At 38.2% G+C, this 22,850-nt stretch overlaps 1 protein-coding gene across 5 annotated transcripts in view; it reads right to left on the bottom strand.

Moving 5' to 3' along the window:
* LIN52 (lin-52 DREAM MuvB core complex component) overlaps nt 1-22,850 on the bottom strand; it is a 42,229-nt gene that overhangs the window by 18,734 nt on the left and 645 nt on the right. For 3 of the 5 annotated variants that reach the window (XM_030451873.1, XM_030451874.1, XM_030451878.1), the window contains exons 4-5: nt 22,364-22,430; nt 21,324-21,407 (exon numbers count right to left, since the gene is read on the bottom strand). In XM_030451873.1, coding sequence (XP_030307733.1) covers nt 21,324-21,407; nt 22,364-22,430 — 151 coding nt within the window. Of the gene's footprint in view, nt 1-18,370; nt 18,400-20,621; nt 20,710-21,323; nt 21,408-22,363; nt 22,431-22,850 lie in introns of those variants that run through there. The other 2 variants (XM_030451876.1, XM_030451877.1) reach the window with 2 other exon arrangements.

Raw genomic sequence — 22,850 nt, 5'->3', positions numbered from 1 at the left:
GTGTTATCAGTGAGATATCATGGAAGAATACACAGAAGCCCCCACGTTACTACTGTCTCAGTCCACCATAATTCAGCAAAGCATAAATGCTTTGGTTTTCTTTTTGCTTTCTCAAAACTAGCTGAAGAAAAAAAATCTAGAAGGAACAGCAATTTTCCCAAGGAACACATTAGTTTAGACTCTTTTCTTGTTTAAAAAAGAAAAAAAAAAAAAAGCAACTTTGGGTTTTGTTTTGCAGAATGATCATCTTACTTGGAAAAAGATGAGCAGTTTCTCTATTATGGCAATTGGTCCCATACTTGTAGAAGCAGATAACATTCTGCCTGCAATAAACTCTCTCTACAACTACCTGAAAGGAGGATGGAGCCAGGCGGGGGTTGGTCTCTTTTCCCAGGCAACTCTCAGTAAGACAAGAGGGCATGGTCTTAAATTGTGCCGGGGGAAGTTCAGATTGGCTATTAGAAAGAATTTTTTCACGGAAAGGGTGATCAGACATTGGAACGGGCTGTCTGGGGAGGTGGTGGACTCTTCGTCCCTGGAGACATTTAAAAAGCGACCCGATATGGCACTCAGTGCCATAGTCTAGTGACTGTGGCGGTAGTTGATCAAGGGTTGGACTCGATGATCTCTGAGGTCCCTTCCAACCCAGCCTATTCTATGATTCTAAACAGGAGGACCTGCTTACTTTTCTGCAACCAAGGACTGGGCATGTAAAGTTGTGAAGAAGGCCTGATCACATTCTATGTCTAGGACAATATTATAAAGGAAGACAGTAACCCATTAAAGGCCACTTCAGCTGTGCTTCTACATCTCACTGCATGACAAAAAAGAACACTGGCATTTTACAATGCACACCCCTATACTAACTTTTCCCATAGTGGTAGAACTCAAAAATTGATCTGGAGTAAACAAAAACCCAAAGCTATGTTCTTACAGACTAAACCCTGAAAAAAAGCCTGATCACATTTACATTTCACTCTCTACTTTCACCTGTATGCTTCCTCTAGACTATTTCCAACTAATTTTCAGGACAGATGACTGAGCATGAGGGAGCCAAAGTTAATTATCTCCATATTCAAATACAAGAGTACTTATCTTCTATATTTCTATATTACAAGCATAAGAGCCAACAAAAAGTGCTTAAGACAGAAAGCAAGGTGGGGAAAAAATCCAAACTTCTTTCCCCTAAGTCTTCTCTGCTTCAGAGAGACCAAGGAGGCTGGTTTCAAAACAAGAGCAAGTGATATAACCAAACAAAAGCAGAAATGAAAGGTGTGCAAACCCCACAAGCCACACAGTCATTATTACTGTGTCGACAGCACACTTGTTAAAAATGTATATTTTAATTTTCTGTATTGCTAAAGGTCCCAGTTTGCCCAGGGATCTAGCTAAGCTGCCATTTTCTACCACGACAGTCTAATCTTTATTTAATGGATTTAGCATCTATCTTCACTAGAGTGGTCTCTAAGGGAAAGGGGAGGGGAGTATGAAGGGGCATGAAGAGATGATCAGAGCCCCCCTCTCCTTCATCCATCCGGCGCTCATGTTTGTGTTCAAAATTCAATTACCTCCTTATTGATACTTCACAGAGATATTTAAGCTGCAAACATGAAGCCCTGATTTCCCAGGGGGCCATGCCCCTCTCTATTTCACTGCTCTGCTTCCCCTAGGGTGAATTCCTGAGGCGTCCATATTAATAGGTAATCAGTCACAATTCATTTATTAAACAGCTAGCAAGGTTTATCAGCCTGCCCTGATTAGCCGGAAGAAGCCACTGAATTCCTAATTTATTTATGGAAATGTAAGTGTCTTTTTGAATTCCATTCATGAAAGACAGGGGTGCTGTGGGTCTCGCTTTCTGAATTCTAACAGGGAAGCAGCAGGCAACCCAGAGACCAGGGACTTTGCAACTTCAGCCTGGGAAATGCACTACACTGTCATGATCGATGGATTTAGGGCCAGAACCTCATACAAGCATTTGCAAGCCAGCTCTTCAGACAGCAGGCATCAGCACCCTCTGCAACTAAAGAATTACCATCACCATGGCTCAGGATGTGGACTGGCTGAATGAAGTTCCCTAAAAGGAGCAGGTGATGTGGTGAAACTGGGTCAAAATCAGAAAAAAAAATTTAAAAGGACATTTTCAAATGTTCCAGTAACACATTTGGAATAGTGCTGCAAATAACAGCCAGGTAACAATATATACATTTACATATAAAGTTCAGCTTTTTGAAAAGTGCAGACTGTTAGAATCTATACATTAGTTTTTGCTATAATCATTTTAACTAAACTGGGTTTAAAATGCAACAAACACCACCACTGTACTTTCAAACTTAGAACTTAGACACAGAAGCTCAGTGATGCTGCTGGGCTACCAGAGTATGGAAACAGCTAACAACAACAACCAACAAACAAACAAAAAACCAAAGAAAAACACACACACAAAAAATCACTTCTCTATTGCTTTCAACAGAGAAATTAAGAACTCAGTAAAACGCAGACCTTGAAGTAAAAACACACCTTGAAGTTCCTAACATACTGCAAGGCAATTAGGATACAACTTCAAATAATATAAAGCTCATGTGCAGGCCTCTGAAGGTTCAGTGCCACCACTGGTGCAAAACACTTTCATTTTATCCCTTTCAGCTGTGTAGTGATCTCTGAAACCCATATTCACCCGAGCTTCACCCACTGTAGTTACTTAACTATAAAACAACTTGGAACGGAAGACTAAAAGTCTTTATTTCCTTTTTCTTCTCCATACAAATTTGTGTCAAATAACTTTCACTGTATCTCCCTCTGCATTTAGTGACGTTTCTGAACAGCTCAACTGGGATGTAAACATAGGGATTGTATATGCAAATCCTCTGAATAAAGATCATGTCCCCCAAGCAGATGCGATAGCCGTAAGCAAATTCTTAATTTTTTCCTGAGTTGTTTAGATCTTAAAACTGACAGTTTAACAATGTACAATGGACAGTTTAACAATGTACATGGGATATTGACAGAAGCATGTTTAAACATACTGAGAGCATTTCTTTAACACTAATTCCGAGACACCATTATCAGACATTTTGTTCAGTGACTTCTGTAGTCTGATCTGATTATTAACTGACTAGGAAAATATTCAAAACTAACAAGTCAAAGCACAAATAATGGAGAATGCAGATGCCATACCACTATATTGTATGTCACATACATTATTTCAAGTAATTTACAATTACTTGAAAATATATTTCAAAGAATAATCTTAATTCTTAAGTAGTAAACTACTTAAACTGTAGCATACTAGTAAACTGGCTACAAGTCTGGTTACCCTCTGAATTTACAACCACAAACTCAATAGTTGCATACCACAATTTGCTTAAGACCCCCACTTGCAAAAGTGTATTAAAACCAAAATTAAGTCCTCACTTTAACTCAACTAATATAACCCACATGCTTAAATAATAAACAGAAAAAAGATGCAATTTCCTCTCAAATTACAGTGGTCAGACATGAAAAGATGCAGTATATGCAATAAAGACATCCAAGTGCTAAAAGGAATGAGCATTTGAATTCATCTATGACCAGCACTTGTGGGTTGCAAGTGTCTGAAAGTCAGGGATGGCATGGAGAAACAAAACCTGGTGGAAGCATCTTTTCACTACCCCAAGAAGTAATAAATAGCATAATTGTTATTAGTTTGTGTTTTATGCAGAGAAAAGTAATACAGCATATTTTTCCTACTATGAAGAACGGTTCCTAAAGGAAGGGAAAAACTTCAGTATTTACAAAAAAGATTTCTCAATGCCTTTCCTCCACTGCATAAGGAGGATTTCCCCACTGGCACAACTGGCAGACATTACAGGATTTTACAACAGGCCCAAACATCTAATCAAGATGTGGCTCTCAAATGGATAGTTCCTCCAGCCCTCATTGCTTGGGGAACTGAAAATGCTACCAGTGAAAATAAAACAACCTGTTCCCTTCCTGGATCTAGCCATACTTCACCTTTTCTCCCATAAGCAGTAAACTTGCACTGGTGATTTCAACCAAGGGCTTTGCAGAGTACACAAGACAGAACTCATCACAGAGCAGATAAAGGAGGACACCCATGCATGTTTTTACTGGGGAGCTCACTGAGCATCAAACTCAACATTATTTTCACTCCTCTATGCATAAGGTCCTTATCCTACAGAAACTGCAGAACCATTCATAACAGCCGTCCTACTCAAGCTGCCCAAACACGTCAGAGAACGTAAGCTACAATGGCACTGCAGCAATTCTCAGTCTGCAGAGGTGTTACTTCTGGATATATCTTCACAGCTTTCAAAACACATCTGAGTGAAAGCAATGCACCATTGGCTTTCTGAAACCAAAGACAAATTCTCCAGGAGATATGAACTGTTGTCATTCATTTCAGTAGATGTTTCTTCTTGGCTATGTTTAAGATATTGGGAATTGCATTGACATTATTACACACCACTGATTATGCTAGGGCATACATACCCAACTGCCTTCCATTCTTATCTTGCATGACAACTCCCCCAAATATCACCAGCCACCTTCCCAAGCCATCAGCTTCTCTTATGCAATGCATTGTAAGCACAGAACCATGCACATGGGAAAGAAAACTTATAATACCATAAAAGAATCTAATGTAGTATTAGAACAGGGAACACAGCAATACAGTCTTCAACTGCTTGACCCATTTTCAAGCTAACAATTTTAAAGTCAATATTAACGTAAACAAGTCTGATACAGAAAACCCAGCTGAACCCAGCACAATATTGCACATCCACCAAGGCAGAACTGGGATTCCTTTCCCTGTGTAACACCCAAAGGAAGAGTTTGGAAATAAACCCATAGGTATTACATAGGTATTCCTTCCTTTGTAAATGCCATTTGATACAACTTGATGATATATGCCTGTTACTCTGCTGAAAAATACTGTTCATATTTTCATCCTGCCTCATCTAGTCATCCATCTTAGGCATTTATTTCTAATGCTCCAGTAACAATGCTCATATACTTCCAAGGCTGCTACACCAGTGGTTAAAAGAAAGAGTAGTTTGTTTTCTTTCTTGCACATATTTTCAGTGCTGACATCATACCTCTAGTGACTTATACAAGGAACTATACTGAGTGTATACACAAAACTCACTTCCTACCCTACTTAGGTGTTGTAAATTAAGTGGCAGCGATTTACCCCCAGAGCAGAACACAGTTCAGAATAAGAACAAGAATTCCCAATCCACAATGGAGAAAATTAGATCCTAATTGCATATGCTGAATTTTGCTGATGACAACGAGATTAGCATTAGCAAAAACAAATAAACAAAAAAGATTAAAAGAAAAAAAAAAGAAAAAGAAAAGAAAAAAGTGTTAGCTCTTTAATGACCAACAGGTTATTAAGACCTTCGTAATGTACCTCATTGAAAATGTAACATTTCCAACAGCAGAGAGCCCTCTAGAGCTATCACAGGATAACAGTTCAGCAACCCAGCGGGAGAAGGGCACCAGCGCTGCTAATGGAAACGCTTGAAACCCTTAGGGCTCTTCACAGATTCCTCTCCATACTGACCAAATCTGATTTTACATGGTTCAGTAGAACAGAGGTTAAACCCTAGAGGAGAAAGTAAAGTCCCATCTTAAACTGAAGAAAATGGGAGCTAATACTTGTTGAATTGCTGCTGAACCTAGAAAGCTTTAAAATGTAACAATAGGTTTTAGAGATACGCAAAGACTTAAAGGAAGATTTATATTATTTATAATAGAAATGTTCATAAAATATCACCAAATACCTAGAATGCCAGATTTTACGTGACAGTTTACTCTGACACCAAAATCATGAGCACTTCGTGCAGCTTAAACAATATGCGGATATTTGCCTTGTAGCACAGAAAGCTCCCCATATGGAAGTACCCTATAAATGTAATTTCTACACAAAATATATTCTGCTGAACTCTATTATGGTAAGCTTCACCAGCTTTCACTACCACAATGTTCAAAACAACAGGCAAGTGAAATCTGCTTAACTGGTTATTAGACACCTTTCAATTACCTCCACTCTTATGATTTTGTTTTAGCAACTGAACAATAAAAATATCTCCTCAAAATTCAATTATAAACTGAAAATCCCTACGTACACAGCATGTAGCATTCCACTCACATCTCCCAAATTACAGTAAAAAGCTGTAAGATAAACCATAGAAAATAACTGAACTATATCCTTTAGCTTTACTGTCAAGACTTAGAAAAAAAGCAGTAAACACAAGTTTATCTTCTACTCATTGAGACCAAAAATTTCTGCAAGAATAAACCCGCCCATTTTTTCAGAACCAAAACCCATCAACACATAATATTTTGGGACTAACAACTGAAATACAGTACTCAACAACAGGTTTGGTTCCACATTTTAAGAGCCTAACTTTCTGCATGTTAATTTACCAGGTTTAATTATGGTATAAGTTTGCAGTGAACAGCAGTGAACAACAATCTCTTGGACACTTTAAAGAATCCACAAAAAGCCTTCAAACACACTTTCATAGGCAAGTATAAAGTAATGTTTTATTACCAAAATAAATTTCTAAGAGCCAGTGCTTCAATGGAGGGAGGAGGTGAAGAACAAACTTGCAATGAATATCAGGTAGTATGTTTACTCTGCTGGCAATGGCATTCAGCACCCTTATTTTTTTGCTCTCCAGCTAGAATTCAGAAAGACACAGCAAAACCCTCCTGTATATATGGAGACAATTCAAAATGCCTCAGCACCAAGACAAATTGACATTAGGTTCAAGAGTTGGATTTTAATAGCAAAGTACTCAATAGGTATGTAGTAAATTGTCATCACTATTCATTTTAGTGAGATGGAGTTTATTTTTTTTCTGAAAAAAGACAGTCTTTAAAGAAGGCAATTCAAGCAAGAAATAAATTCAAAGAAGCCTCCCAGTACCATGATCAAAATTTTTCTTGAGGCCTTCTAAACTCTACCTCTTTCCTCAGGCTGGGTCTCATTTACAGGCTCCATTTCCTAGAGTGGCCTTTCAGGATACTCTGGAAGAGTTGGAGAAAGGCTCTCTTTAAATTCTTCTCTTCTAAGATCTCTTCTAAGTCCCTAGGCCTGAAACCAGAAAAGTCTACACTTACTTACACTTACAGTCTACCCATTTATCTTTCAGTATTATGCAATTGTTAGGTATCTGGTGAATGTATACTCCTGAGCACATTTAACAGCTAGGATGAAGAGTGTTTTCCATTTGCCAAGGTCTTCCCTTTCTTATCTCTTTTGCAAGCTCCCTCTCTTGGTCACTCATAAATAAATCCACTCTCCTCACAGCTTCCTCAGGTGGTGGCAGCATGAATTTCATTCTTCTTCTGTCTGTGCCAGTACCAAGACAGAGAGAGACCTGTTATTTTCACTCTAAACTCTCAGAAAAGATCAGCCTCAGAAGAAGCAAAGTGAGCCATAAGAGGTCTCAGTCCAATACAATATCACACCAGATCTAACTAATACATCAGAGGCCCTTTTATACCCATTTAAGTTAGATTTATTTAATGAAAACATTGTATAGAAAATAATTTTTAAAAAGAGAAGAATAATAATTAAATCAGTCTAAAGAAAATGGTAAGAGAAAATAAAGGCAAAGCAAAATTTACAAGGAGGTGAATTTTTACATTATTAGACTAATGGATATGGCTGGGGAGAAATATTAGCTTTCATGCACTCAACATATTCTTTAAAAATCATATGCCATTATATTGTGAAATGTAACAAGCTCCTGAAGAAATATTACATAAAAATGTAAAAATTGGTAATTTTTCAATCAATAACACTAGAGAAGCTTTATGTTGCAGGTTGTACACTAACTGCTGTTGAGAAGGGTTTGCAAGAAAACTCCCTCTGCCTGCTGCTCCTCTGCAGGAGGGCAATTGTGCAGAACAGTGAGCAGCTCTTCACACCCACAGGGTCTACTCTTGGTGGCAAGATACTACAGCAATACCACTCTGAGCATGCAATTCTCATGGTCCTGATATAAAGTTGTTTCCTGATTTGATACAATGTTGCAATCTACACTATTACTGGCAGAAAACATTCATTTAATCCAATTAATTTCTTCCGCCAATCCCAATACAGCACATTAAAAAAAACAAAAACCTAACAGAACAATCAAACCCAAAGCAGGTACCCCCTACACAAAAAGGCTGTTCTGGAAGCCAGGAGTAAAGTTCCCTATTCCACCTATTTTTATCTTGAGCACACTGATACATCCAACAATGCATTTCTAAAAGAGACAATTTTCATGAAAAAAAATTCACTGCTTTATGAAGACTGGTCACTTCTCTTTCCTGAACCCCCAAAAGCTCATGAACAGAAGCTCCAGTTTGTGCTGGGATACATTGATACGCTATATTTTTACAACATGTTACCTCCAGTTTTCAATGCCTAACAAAATGCAAATAGCTATCACTAGTTCCATGCTATTAACACCAGTGATTCTTTGATATTCTGAAATAAAGTCATTGCTTTCTTTCTGAACCAAGTACAACCTCTATGAATCAAAGATCAGTAAGGCAGAAGCCAGGGCTTAGACATAAAACAAAAAGTATGTTCAGGTGCAATCAGTTGCATATGCCTGTGTAGAGACACGAAGCAGATCCAGACCAAGACCCGAGGGGAACAAGAACACACAGCCATCCTCATTAGAAACACATCAGGGCAGTAAAGTACATGTGTAAACCAAGGGTCATAGCAGAGTTCTCAGCTTCTTTTCCCTCCCCCCATAAAATGTATGTTTCTGCAGGAGATATATGGGAACTAGTTATGGAAGTCAAGCAATTAAAAAGCATTTCTGAGATATTCATGGGACTGTACCAGCCACAAGTGCCTGACAGCTCTGCGTGTGTGCAAGTCCCTGGAGAGCCATCACACTTCAATTACTATCACTAACATTAGTCATTATCAGGCTGGCTTCAGTCCCTAGGGAAGGCAGCTTGAGATGACAATATCCAGCCTCTCCTTGTAAAACAATTCATTAGGCAAAGCGGAACAGCTGGGGCAGCCACGTGGAGGTCTGCAGAGTGGCTGCCCCACCGGGACCTCCAGCCCCTCCTTTTCCTTTTGGAAAGAGGCAGCCACCACCCCCATGACAGCTGTAAAAGCCTCGGGAGACACTTCAGATTTAATCAGTGCTCCTTATACTCAAGGGAAGCATTTGATTGCAAACTTAAACTAATGGCACTCAGAAGGTTACAACAATCATCAGATAAGAGACTTTAGGGCATTTTTATCTTGTTCTAATGCTCACAAGTTAATGAGGCAATAAGAGATACTTTTAGACTCAGTCTAGCAACATTATACAGGAGGGATGTTCAGAGCTACAAGAGATAAGGTGGCAAGTTCATTATTGATCTCACAGAAGACTTCATGCTCGGAACAACCAAAGACACTCAGTAAAGCAACAAAATGCTGAGATTTTTTCACATGGCATGTGTTACCACCTGATCCAAAACAGAGAAAACTGAGAAGGAATGTATCAGTACCCCAACAACACATGTTCAGTCTATTTGACAAATACAGTTTTAAGAACACTTAGAAAGTTGAATCAGGGGAGGTTCAGGTTAGGAAAAGGTTTTTCACCCAGAGGGCAGATGAGAACTTGGAACAAGCTCCCCAGGGAAGTGGTCACAGCACCAAGCCTGCCTGAGTTCAAGAAGCGTTTGGGTGATGCTCTCAGGCACACGGTGTGATTCTTGAGGTGCCCTACACAGGAACAGAAGTTGAACTCGATGATCCTGATGGGTCCTTCCAACTCAGAATATTCTATGATTCTTATTTCTCTTCTCAAAGGAAAAATGCTGGCTGAACAAAACAGTGAGACTGATCCTTACATAATGAGTAACTCAACTGCCTCTGAATTAACAGGGCAAATATGACCCCAAAAAAGTAAATCCCTGCTGTTAGTATGAATATATACTAATGGTTTTTAACCTTTATGCTGCATGCAAGTATTTATACACGATGTCTGTAAACGGATGAGAATGGACTTGCTTTTCTTAGTTACCTTGCTTGAGCCTCAGGCTGAAAAGCATTTGATGCTAGAATCTCTTTCATCACCACAGTCTCATTTTACTTCTACTGATGAAATACACAATATTCTAATGCCGCCTTCCTGTGGCACATAATAGCAGCAAGCAGGGTACAGCAACAAACACCGTACAGGATAGGATACTTAATGATAAAGGCCTTATATGCTGGTGGGGTTTTTTACTTTAAAAGATTTTTCCAACGTTTTGCAAAAGAAAGTTTCCATGAGCTCCACCTTGCAGCTGGGGAAATAGGGAGGGACAAGTGAGAAGGCAATTAAACCCACCAAGCAGAATAGCAGTAGTGACAGGAACTGAAGCAAAGTCTCCAAAGTCACACTCCAGTGCAATTTCCACTAGGATCAGATGCTGCTCTGCAAATAGGTCCAGCTACCTGTACTGAGGAAAAATGTTCTCTCTTCATTTCTGCCAGGAATCAAAATTTATAGGAAAACATTTCTGACAGGTGATAAAAGGATAATCTTTCCAGTATTTGGAAATATAGAAGAGATGTTCTATTAACACAGGAGAAGTATAAAATTTTTAATTAAATAAAGGCATGGATGGCAGAAGAATTTAAAAATAATAAAGTCTATCTGTAAAGGTTTGAGAGTCCATGCCAGAGCACTTCCTGAGATTTGTTTAGCATTTTTGTGTTTTTAAACCATAATAGAAAAATGCACATAACCTTATGCTTGATCAAACTTTTCCCCATCCTCAATTCCTCCACTGACAGTAGTCTACAAGTTATCCTGTCAGAATGAGAGTAGCAAAAAATAGGCTTCTGACAGTATAATGTAAGAACATTTTGTTTGTAGTCATGTTTCTTTCTGTGCCAAGCATGTGGCAGGTAGAAATGCTTTAATGTGACAGCCCATTCCTTCACTTCTGTGGCTAAAAGCTCTTCAGTCAAACCCCATTGACCCCATGTTTGTCTAGACACATGATAGTGGTTTCACTGTTCATCTCAGCTGAGACAAACAGAACCTCTGTATATGCTGAGGACCACTCCCTTCCTCTAAGAAGGATACTGAACAGTCTGTATTGCCCTACACAGAAAAACAGGCTCCCCAGCACAAGCTGCATGGACTCATCATCGGCTCTGTGGATGGAAGAATGCAAAAGTCTATTTCATCATTCCCCAAAAGCATGAAAGCCACTGCTGTGATAAAAGAATCCTTAAGTTTCTTACTCCAAATCAGGCCACTCACATGGAGACAGACCATAGAGTTGCACCTGGGATCTCCTGCTCAGAGCTCACAAGCTGAATCATCTAATGCTGTGTACAGCTGAGACTGGGGAACGAAGGCATTGATTGAGATTACTTCCAGAAAGGATCCTACATCACAGAATCATCAAATCACTCATCGATCCAGGTTGCAAGGGCTCAGGAGGTCTCCTACTCAAAGAAGGGTCAATTACAAAGTCTGATCATGTTGCTTAAAGCTTTTTTCAGTCAGGTCTGAAAAACCTCTTAGAACTGAGACTGCATAACCACCTGTGGCTGCATGTGTTCCACTGCTTGGCTCACCAGTGCTAATATTACAGGTGTTCCCACAAAGCACAAATTACTGCTTTGACCAGCAAAAAGATTCTGCAAAAGCTAATGGTGATTCATCAGACCAATGATTTCAGTCAGTTAGTCTCCAAATTATCCAGACTCCTGCTTCCATACTAACACTTCCCCCCCTAATTCCCTTCTCTTAACCACAGAAGTACCTAGATAAACCTTCACTCTATCAACAAGATCTTGACCACACTTTTCCAGAAGGAATCAAAATATTGCAGCATTTCTTCCTACTACCAAACAAACTATAGCAGCCAAAAGGGACTTTCAGAAGAGGCATTACTGGAAAGGAGTAAAAAAGTATAGTACAAAAGCTGTGGGTTTTGTTTTTGGTTTTGTTTGGTTGGGTTGTTTTTAATTATTTTTATTTTTGTAATAAGGTAAGGAATGCTGTGGTTGAAGTACCTGTCAGAGGTGATGTTTCATTTAATAAACCAGATCCACAACCTAGTTATGGGGATGTAGATAAGAAGGAAAGAAAAGGAAAAAAAGAGATTTTATTAAAAATCCGGTAAAAAGCATCTCATAGTAACTTAGCAGTAGCTTGCTACTTCACTGATCATCACATCAAGATTAACAGCAGTTTTAAGAGTTTAGTTATCTGCCAGCTATTGGGCCACTAAGCATGTGGTCCTTATATGTAATTTTGGAAACTCAGTTACACGACCTAGATGGACACTGTAACACTCAAAAAACTCCCCTTTGTATTTTAACATGGGGGTCAAGAGATAACAACCATGCAATGGCAGACGTCATCCTAGCACTTATAACTCTGCTGCATCTATGCACATTCAAAAGCTACCTATGCAATCACAGAATTTACACTATATACATTAATCTCCCTTCTGAAAAAGGTGCTCAGATGACTTAGAAAAAAACCTAGCCAACTGCATCTTGGGGTCTCACTGCATACTTGACTCATGGAAACATGTTCTCACAGTCACTTTGAATGTTTAAAAATAATTGAGAGAAAATTATTACTTTCTTTGACAAAAAAAAAAAATCAGTAGAGTCAGATAAAAAAAAAATCCAACCCAAACAAAATCTAACAAAAGGAGATTCTATGGACACAAGTATGAACAGGCATCAAATATAAAATAAAAGCAAGCAGAAATTGTGGGAATTTGAACTTTTGGCACATTTAAGCAAGCTTTAGAGATTTTTCCCCTTTTCTCAAACTCCAACAGTATAAACCTCCTTCTGCAGCAAGCAGTCATTAATGCCTAGAGGCTAGTATTAGTATTCACCATTGGATTCCATAATAGCATTTCCCCTCATAGTAAGGGAGGCAGAAGAAGGCAACCTGACACTTAGAGAAATATTTTTTCTGCTTCACCAGCAGACACAGAACACCCTAAGGATCCATGCAGTATTTTTTCTACATATGACAGTTCCCTAGATACAGCATTTGTTTTACAGTAGCGATGCACAATTTATGCATATGGGTAGTATCACATTTAATATCATCAGTAAAAAGTCCTGATTTTGTATGTAAGAACAGTCTGGACCTTTTTTTTTTTTTACTTTGCACATAGAGGGCAACTCAATTACACACCCACTTACTTAAAAAAAAAACAATAGCAGCTAAGGTCCAGTCCTAATTTCCATCTCACTATCAGAACCTAATCTTCTGGCACGTTAATGCAAATCAAAGAGAACACTTCTCTGACACTGGTAGCAAAGTCTGTTCTTCTCCCAAGAGAGACCTGTAAAACAGGACAGTCACTGACAGCAGTACAATTACTGACACAGATACAGACTTTATGGACATGTTTATCTCTGCTGTAAATCCACACTCTCTCTCCACTCCGATTCATGAGTCATAAAGAAATTGCAGATAATGAAAAAGTTGGAGAAATTTACAGCATGTCGGAAACCTCAGACAGCCAGAAGAAATTAAAGAGCTGACTGAGGATAAATCACACAGGTACAATTAAAACTTCCTATACCTTCTTCACTTTCAAACTGGGACACAAACCAATGCAGATGATGAAAAGTTGAGGTCGTGACTTCTCTGACTCTAATAATTTTTTAACTACCTACATGTCAAAATTAGCCAATTCACAGATGATGTAATGAATGGCAATTTCAGTCCAGCGTTCTGATATCTCATGGTTCTGACAGGAGATGCCCCAGAAGAATCCTGCCTGTAAATAAGCCACCCAGTGAGCAGGAATAAGGAAAGGTGATCTCCTCATCCCTCTGCAGATGCCAAGTCTTTTTTACCACAGTGCTGTGCATTAAAATCAAGCAGCAGACTACAGTATGTGAGGAAGGGATAACATGGAAACCACAGCAGCACAGGCATCAGTGACAGGGCAATATAAGCGCCCCAACTCTTTTCACCTCTATGAAACAATCAAGTAGGGACTGAGAATTACTACAAATGTAAACTGAAACCAGTCTCCTTCTCTAGTAAGGAAAACAAAAAAACATTTGAATTTATGGTGTAGATCCTGAAAAACTCTGCAATTGTTTCCTAACCCACAAATTCAAAATGTGAGACATTTTCTGAGTAAGTCGACTAACTCTAAGTAAATCCTTACGCTAACTACATATTACAGAAATTCAGTGTGCAAAGAGTATAATTTTGTTGTCCAGCCATAAAATTCTGCCTTCAAGCTCTGAAGCACATGAAGTACACTATTTCACATAAAGTCCTTGCAAACACAGCACTAAATAACAAAATAAGGGAGAAATATGCTTTCAGGCAAACCTGAAACATGATGAAGATTCATTCAGCAAGGCAGGCAATGTAGAAACTAACCAAGAAAAAAACAGTTGCTACAAAGAAAATCTAAGCAGAGCAGAAATATTTGAAGTACACACACATCAAACTGTTTTCTCCTATGCAGGACAGCCCACTTAGGAAGAGCAAGTAAACTGTATATTTTTAAGTTTATGGCCATAACGAACACTAGATCTGGCATACAATGCTCACTTCCAAATCCAACACATTTAGAACAACGTAGTCGATTCCAAAGCATATTTTTTCCCTTCTTGCTTCAGTTTAAATAAACACTCTAGTGCTTGAAGCACTGCACTCCTGGAAGTGCCAGCTTTTAACAAAGAAGAAGAGAGCATCTTCCTTACTCTTTTGTCAGCAGTCAAGATGTTAAGAACATTGGCATATCTTTCTAATGACTGGCACCCAGGTTCCTGCTGTGTGATCAAGATTTGGATCCATGTCAGATGATCTTCTTTCACTTTATTCCCTTCTTCATTCTTCAACAGTCAGCTGTCTTCTCCAGCTCCACCGCAACAATTTAGGTGTCTATTTCTTCAAGGAAAGACCCATGTTCAGGAAAGTGTCTGCTCTTCCACATACAGTTCCAAAAAGTCATTTTTGGAAACTGTAAGAATCCAGTTCATTTATTCATGAAACTTCCCAGACTGCAGAGAGTAGACATACAGCTTTTACTAAAATGGACCAGTGAGAGATTTCAGAAGATGCTATGAGACACTCTTCTGAAACCCCGAGTATTAAAACCCTCTTTACTTACACATACCTTTTGATATGTCAATTTCCTACAAATTAACAATCTGTGACATTTTGTTACAAACAAGTGTACATCCAGACCAGAAAAAGCAGTTGGAAACTAGAAAATACATTAAACAACTGGACTGCAGGAAGTATGGGCATGTTCACAAATGTTAAAGTAAGGTTTCTGAACTAAACCAGACTCTGTGTTGATTGATTTAGGACTAAAGAAAAAGTAGTTAGTCAGAAATATTTTTATCTCATCAATTACATTCCTGTTATAAGCCTGTTTGCATACAGAGACCAGGTGTTTCACATGGACCCTAAAGGCTGTGTGTTGCCACTACCTTTACACACTCCTAGAGAAGACAATCTACTATAGAAAAGGGAAGAGATGTTTCAGTGAAAGGATACATTGCCATCTCTCATTTCCTTACTTCAGTTCTAATTAAGCAACATACACAACATTCACATTTAAAGCTAAATTAAGTGTCATGCTCTGTTCTTTATTATAATAGATAATACAAATTCAGTCCACCAGAAATGGAGAACCTGGTTTAAACATATCCTATTATCAGCATCAAAAAAGAGGGAAAAAAATTGGAAAAAACCCAAACGGTGAATTAATTCACATTCAACTATGTGAAAAGCTATCCTAGCTTTGAAATTATCCATGTCAAGTGTAGCCTTCAAAGAGCATTGGCAAAATAAGCATGTGTTTCAAAATACACTACAGTTAAATCCTGCTGAAGGAGAAAGATGGAATTGTTCTGCCCCTCCAAGCCTACAAAAAAGCTGAACTTGCAGGCAAGAGATCACGACAGAAAGCATTTATCTGAGAGACATGAAAAACTGAAGAGCACCAATCTGAAAAAGAATGGCAATTTATAAGCGTCTTGGAGCTCAGAAGGCCTTCTTTATGATTTTCTAGAAATTTCAGAGGCTGCTGAGGCTGCAGACGACCACAATTCACAACCAAGGACAGCTTAACTTGGGAGAGAGGTAGCTGTTCTTCATTATGTGCTCATCCATCTCATGCTGTCTCTTGAAGAGTCTCTCCATTACAGGGAAACCTCAGTGATTTCTCCTAACAGTTGCTTAACTACCATGCAGTCTAGCATATTACTAAATAAACAAAAAAACCCACTGTTGAACAAAAGGTACTTTCAACTATCACTGACTGACAATTCTGGCTGGCTTTCCCATTATCAGTCTATAGTGCTACAAGATGGACATTTTGCTGTTCACCTGACATCTCCCAGGTCATCCAGGTCTAATTCTTGAACCCTTGAGAGCTAGCAGCAAATAGCTCTCTTCCACTGTACCTTGGTATGTAACGTATACAAAAAAAAAAAATCAAAATTACAAAGAAAATAGGAGAAAAGTTGTGAGAGTCCAGTGAAAGTCAGAACACTTAAAACCACAGAGGACTATAAATAGGGAGAGGTGGTTTGAGCATGGTCAGTAACTGCCTCATTGCTCTTGACAGAGTGTGGGGATTCGACACTGAACAATTCAGTCAGCCTTACAGTCCTGACTTTGAAGGAGGAAAAGAACAAAATGGCTTCAAGTCAAAAACAAACAAACAAACAAAAAACATCTAATGTAGGGGTGCAGGCTACCAAAAATCTCTGACAAGGAAATTATAAATGGTGTTTACTTCTACTGGGTCAAGTTTTCCCATGTTTTCTAATATTTAAGGCAGATATGCACAAAAGCACTATTATCCCTACAAACATGTTAGGGCTGAAAAAGGACAGGCTTTTCAGGAAGTTCTTGCACTAGCGGTATCATTGTACTTATACTGTGACAGTATAGCAGCCAGATAAAATCTCACTGATGCCAGAGATTATAAACATGGCTGTGACACCAGGGGTATATAGATACACGCACACTTCTGAACCAGTATAGCAAGTGTTATCTGAAAAATACCATAATACCCATGGAAGCAATAGCAGGGCCTTCAGAAAGTCCTTAGACAACCACATTCCTTTAGTGACACAGTGCTTTTCTTATTTCCCCATCCTACCTGTTACTTTTACACATAGCTGTAAGTATGGGAAAATTTTTTTTTTTTAAGAAAACCATGTTATTCTCAGATAGTATAGTTCTCAGACACACCTCTCGGTATACATATATTCAAAAAGGATGATAAGACAGATCTTTACAAGTAACTGCAATCAAGGATAATTTTATGTGAAGAAATTTTTTTTTAAGTTTGATTACTAGCAATGTATACACTTCCCAGAGCTGCTAGCTCATGAAACAGAGACTTTAAAAAACTTCTAAAGTCCACTTGGACTCGGTTGCTCTGAAAGGTGGATGGACACACAGGAGGGAGAAAGTTCATAATGAGGCAATGTGCCTATACCTTTTTTTTTTCCCTCTTCCAGACTTCTGCCAGCAGTAGAGGCAAAACTCTCTGACCAGCTGCATCTGACACTCAGCAGTGATACTATGCCTCCCAAAGTCACCCTAACTGTGTGAACAATTAAAGGTAGAAGTGTTCATTGACCCCCCTTTCTCCTCCCACTTTTACAATAACCACATTAAAAGACACAGCAAACTCCATACTACTCAGGATTTTTAATACTAAAAATGTTTTCAGTGTCTTCTAACAGTAGGCTAACTGCTGAACAAAAAGAAAATAGAAGCTGTAATAAGAGAACTGAAGGAAAAAGAGAAAAGCAGTAAGCAAGAGGACAAGGTAGATCTGTACACAGCGTAAAAAGGGGGCGAGGAAACACAAGCTAATACCTCAGAAGAGGTGTTAAAAACGATTTATATTTAGAGGATTTTATTTTTACCACTACTGTGGAACTGGTATCAGGCCTGGAAGCTGCACAACTCCAAAACTACCTTGTAGCACATGTAGTACAGACTAAATACACAAACCAGAGGGCTAAGCATAGTTTATCCTTTGAAAGAAAAATTATTATAAAATATATATATAAAGAAAATATATATATAAAGAAAAATATATAAAAAGTAAATTATTCATTCATGTTATAAAAGTCCTCTTTCATTCGAGGAAGGCTTCAGGTGAATTCTATGCTATGGATGAGAAGACTATTTTGCAAGTAACAGACATGGGTGAGCAAGAATTCACCTAACACCATGCTAGGAGGAGAGAAGAAGAGATTCCACCATGATCTTCTTGGAGACCCTTTCTGATCCACAAGAAAGATCTTCAGTGCAAGTCATGAGCAAATTAAATGGTATGAATAAAGTTCTGATTTATGGAAGATAATCCATCTTCTATTGGCAGTTTAATGGCCTGCATCTTAGTAGAAGGGAAATGAAAGTATGAGATCATGCAGACAGTGGTCAGAAACACAATTTTTAAAAAGCAGGGTGCTCACTTGCCAAAAAAAAAAAAAAAATGCTGCAGAATAACTGCCATAGTCTTTTAAAACTACAAAGGTAACGACCTACCAAAAATAAACAATTTATCTTGTCTGAGTATGAACTAAATCATAAATGTATTAGATACTACTGAAGCTACAAGAATTGGATACATGGCTGGATTTATCACCTGATAATCAAAAACTTTCACAGAACTCTGCACTAATTAAGATATAATTACTTAAATCGCCTAAGAATATATAGCCTAAAGTGTGGACCAGTGAAATAGCAGTGAGTGTAAAAGTAGCTATTTTTTGAAATGGAGGACAACTGTAAATCAAACAAGATGTTAATCTAGAAAGAAAACAATTTATATGTTAACAATTTAATTTGATTCACAGAAGCCAACAAAACAGCCAGGGTTACAGGAAGTAAAGGCAGGCCTACGGGAAATAGAAGGGGAAGGGAAGTTAGTTGTAAAGAATAGAAACCTATGAGAAGCAGCAAGTAAAAGAGGAACCGAGAAATCCATAGCCTAAAAGCCACGAAGAACAGGAATTACATATACAAAGAATGTGGAATTCAAATAATAATATTCAACCATTCCCTAGATTAAAGCAGTGAAGGTGAACAACACATTCAATAAATTTATTCCAAATTTGTCAACAAAACCCACTTAAAGACAAAATAGCAAGATAGTTCATATGAATTACAGAAACAACACATGTAATTCAGTAATTATTATCTTATCAAACTACATCAATTGCTCAGATTTTGGTGTTGCAATAGTACCTTGATGAATAAACTTTTCAAAGGGTACCCAGTTTCACATGTCACTTTGCCCAATGGACTCTAATGCAAAATTAACATGAACTGTGCTGTGATGTGGTTCAACAACAGACCTCACATCATAACCACAAAGTCACTCAATAGATACATTTGGCATGGTGTGTTGCAGGAATCACTCTAATCCTGCACGGAGTTTTATCAATAACTGGAACAAAAAAAAAAAGAGTCTTTGAAAATATAAAGGATTTGAGATCAAATGTGGAAGAGGACAGTTGGAAGGAAAATTAAGTTGCTACCACAATGAAGCAAAATTGTTTCCCACATGCAATAGAGATAAAACGTTTGAAAAGACTGTAAAAAAAGACAGTGCACATACAGAGAAGGAAATGTCATAAGAAACAAGCTTGGCAAGAAGAAACGTCAAGTCATGACAATCTCTAAACAGAAAAAAAAAAAAAAAAAAAAAAAAAAAGCAAGCAAGATTTCTATCGGAAGCCTCACGCTGCCATCTAGAGGTGACTGGCGCAGCAGCGGCCTCAAACCTGTGCTGTTGACAGCCAGCTTCAACTAACAGTCAAGTCACAAGTGGACGATCACATGTCAAAATACAAAGATTTAATCCAGCCGAACACTTCTGGACCAAAGCTTCAAGTCCCTTAACTTTAAAAAACAGAGCTTTTTTATTTTTCTTCTTTTATAGATTAGGTAAGTGAGAACAGCAACAAGAACTTAAAGACAGTATTGCGTTAAAAGCAGGCCTGAGATGCCCTGTTCAACCTCAGCATCTAGATTTCTGTGCTAGTTTTCCTGGGATAAATGTACATCACAACACACAAAGCACTGAATGTATTGTATGCTAGAGGAAAACAAACTTCAGTGACAAGAAGTTACAAGCACAGAGAGCTTTCATACATCTTGACAATTCAGTATTTCAGTTCTAAAAGTTATAACTGTTGGACCTCATAGTTCATCACTTGCTCCCTTTGTCTTCTACAAATATGTATTTGTTTGTGGCAAGACTAAACAGAAATGCATGCAAAAAATATCACTAAGGAAACAAAACCCTTGTTAGCTTCAATGTAACTCGGGATCTGCTTAAATTCCATTTAGCAAGAAAAAGCTAACATTTAAGCCTATAGCTTAACTGAGAAAGTCAATCAATCACCAGGCAATCTCTGTGTATCTGCCTCCATTTTATAATGTTACACTCCAACTCCTCCTCCACTAAACACTTTATACAATCTTAACAGATGTTAGCACAGAAAGTAAAATAAATATGCAGGGACTGTGTTAAAATAAGCTAATGATCTGTCAATAAGAAAGCATTAGGATATTCTAAGTTTACAGAAGGAAGACTTAAGATCTATTACTGCTATTTGTTATCCACTGGTGAAAGATTTCTAAGTTTTAAAAACTGGTGTTGGCAGCTCAACAGCAACTGCAACCAAGGTCTACACTACTGCAAAAAAAGAAAAAAAAAAATTCAGTTTGTGCAAGTAGCTTTAAAAGAAACAGCCTCTTGAAATCCTCAGAGCTGGATCAACCTGTTAGCAACAGAGCCCTAAATATGACGAGGAAAGCATCCCCTTCTTCAAAAACTGATAAAATTGGCTGTAAGTGGGATGAAGGTCAATCTTTGAGTACTCAATCCTGACATAATTGAGTATAGAAAAAATTAACAGCTACAGAAGCAGAAAACAGTAGAAACACTAAATTTCCTACACGTAAGTGTAAGTTTCACTGTGGAGGCAGTACACGAAGTTTCACAGAATTACTGCCACAGCTATTGAGAAAGAGATACAGTATCATAGTGGGAAACTAAGCAAAGTGACTGATTTACCTAATTTAACAATGAGACAGAAACAGAAGTCAATGTGCCACTAGACAACACCAGACCGTCATAGGACCTCTCATTATTTCTGCCAAGACATTTCCCTATGCATGTAGGCTCTCTGTTACCCTGTTTTGAAAGGTCAATAACTATCAGACACTTGGCAGCTACAAATGTACCATGAGTGCATGTTTTAGTGCACTCATGCAATGTTGTCAGTCACATCTGCATACAGCACTTACATTCATCCAGTCCCAGCTGATAAGCCAGGTTCTGCAGGCCACGAACTTTTTCCATCAGGTTGGCTGTTGTGAGGCTCCCCAACTCTGAGAGAAAAAAGTGTTAATTTTAGCTACAGTCCTCTAATGACAGTTTACCTGTTTATTACTTCACAGAGCACTTTCAAATCATAATTCTGACATCATCTATTTCCAGTGAGCAGAGTATGTTCAAACTTCAAGATGATACCACACTCGTTTTTAACATACTGAGAAACACCCAGCTTTTTCTACTGAAAAAAACAGCCAAGGGTCTGGCTTATACCACAATTTGCCAAGATAGCAATGAGCAACTTGTCCCATATTTCGGAAGTTTCTCTAAGTTCACATTGCTACGTGAACAAGATACAAAAGAGTATGTAAGGGACTTACACATTAATAATGTGCGTTTAAGCAAATTTCTTGCAGCAAGTCAAGGTTAATAGGTCCCACTTTAACTCAGAACAACTTATCTGGAATTCATACAAGAGGCAAAACATGCTCAAGGATGTTTACTGCAGACTAATAGCTGTAACAGACAGCAAATCTGTGTGTTACCTAGCCCTCCTGTAGTTTGTTCATACAGCCTCATCATTCGGTTAGAGATTTTGGATCTAGGAGTGAAAACACATGTGTGGAGCACCTCTGAACAAGTCCTTCAATAAGTCTACACTGCTCACCAAGTTTGATCAAAGGCTCATTACAAAATTCATGCCACTTCTCAAACTACAGGAGATGCCCATTATGCTTATACAGTGGGAGATTAATATTATTTCAGTTCCTTCAATGACCAAACTGCTGTAAATAGTCCTTGCATGCTTCTATATCAGCCTACCAGTGACATCTAGATACTGTCTTGGAAATAACTGGATTAATCAAAAAATGTATATCCACAATAAGATAAAGAGAATTCTAAGCAGGAGATTCTGCAAACATGAAGACTACAGCCTCTGTTTTAAGCCTCTTAAGTACTGAATTCTTATCTGCCTTTACAACTTTAGTTCCTATTCTGTGTCCATACTCACCTTTTAACATATCGATATCATCATTTTCTAATTCAGCCATCCACTTAGGAGGAGAACTTGTTATCGGCTGTTTGGAAAAAAATAAAGGTTCATACTCAGATAAGTGTACCTTTTAGAATTCAGAAAACTCGTATCAAAAACTAGTTACACTGACAGTAAAAGTAGGAAAGTTGCTGATGCTCTGTAGGTTTAACCTTTTTCTAGGTTTCCATGCACTTTCTAGAGTTTAAAACGGCACATTGCCACCCCCGAGCTAGAGCCGGTATGAAAAGGGGGGCTTCCTAAAGCTTAAAATCTTTTGTTTCTTCCAAGGTGCAATTCTCTTTCACAGTAAGTGACGTGTCACAAGACATAAAAAAAAATGTAAATGAGATATGGAAGAAAACAAAAAGGCTTCTGCTAGCATGTACGGCAGTTATCACCGAGATACGTTTTGTAGAACAAAGAAGCGAGAAGCGGACAGGAGGGAAGAGCCGAGCACACGGGA

The sequence above is a fragment of the Calypte anna genome, chromosome 5A, assembly GCF_003957555.1.
Source record: "Calypte anna isolate BGI_N300 chromosome 5A, bCalAnn1_v1.p, whole genome shotgun sequence".
In the NCBI taxonomy this organism is placed as follows: Eukaryota; Metazoa; Chordata; class Aves; order Apodiformes; family Trochilidae; genus Calypte; species Calypte anna.
Note: the sequence above shows the minus strand (reverse complement) of the source record. Positions and strands in the feature narration are given on the sequence as shown.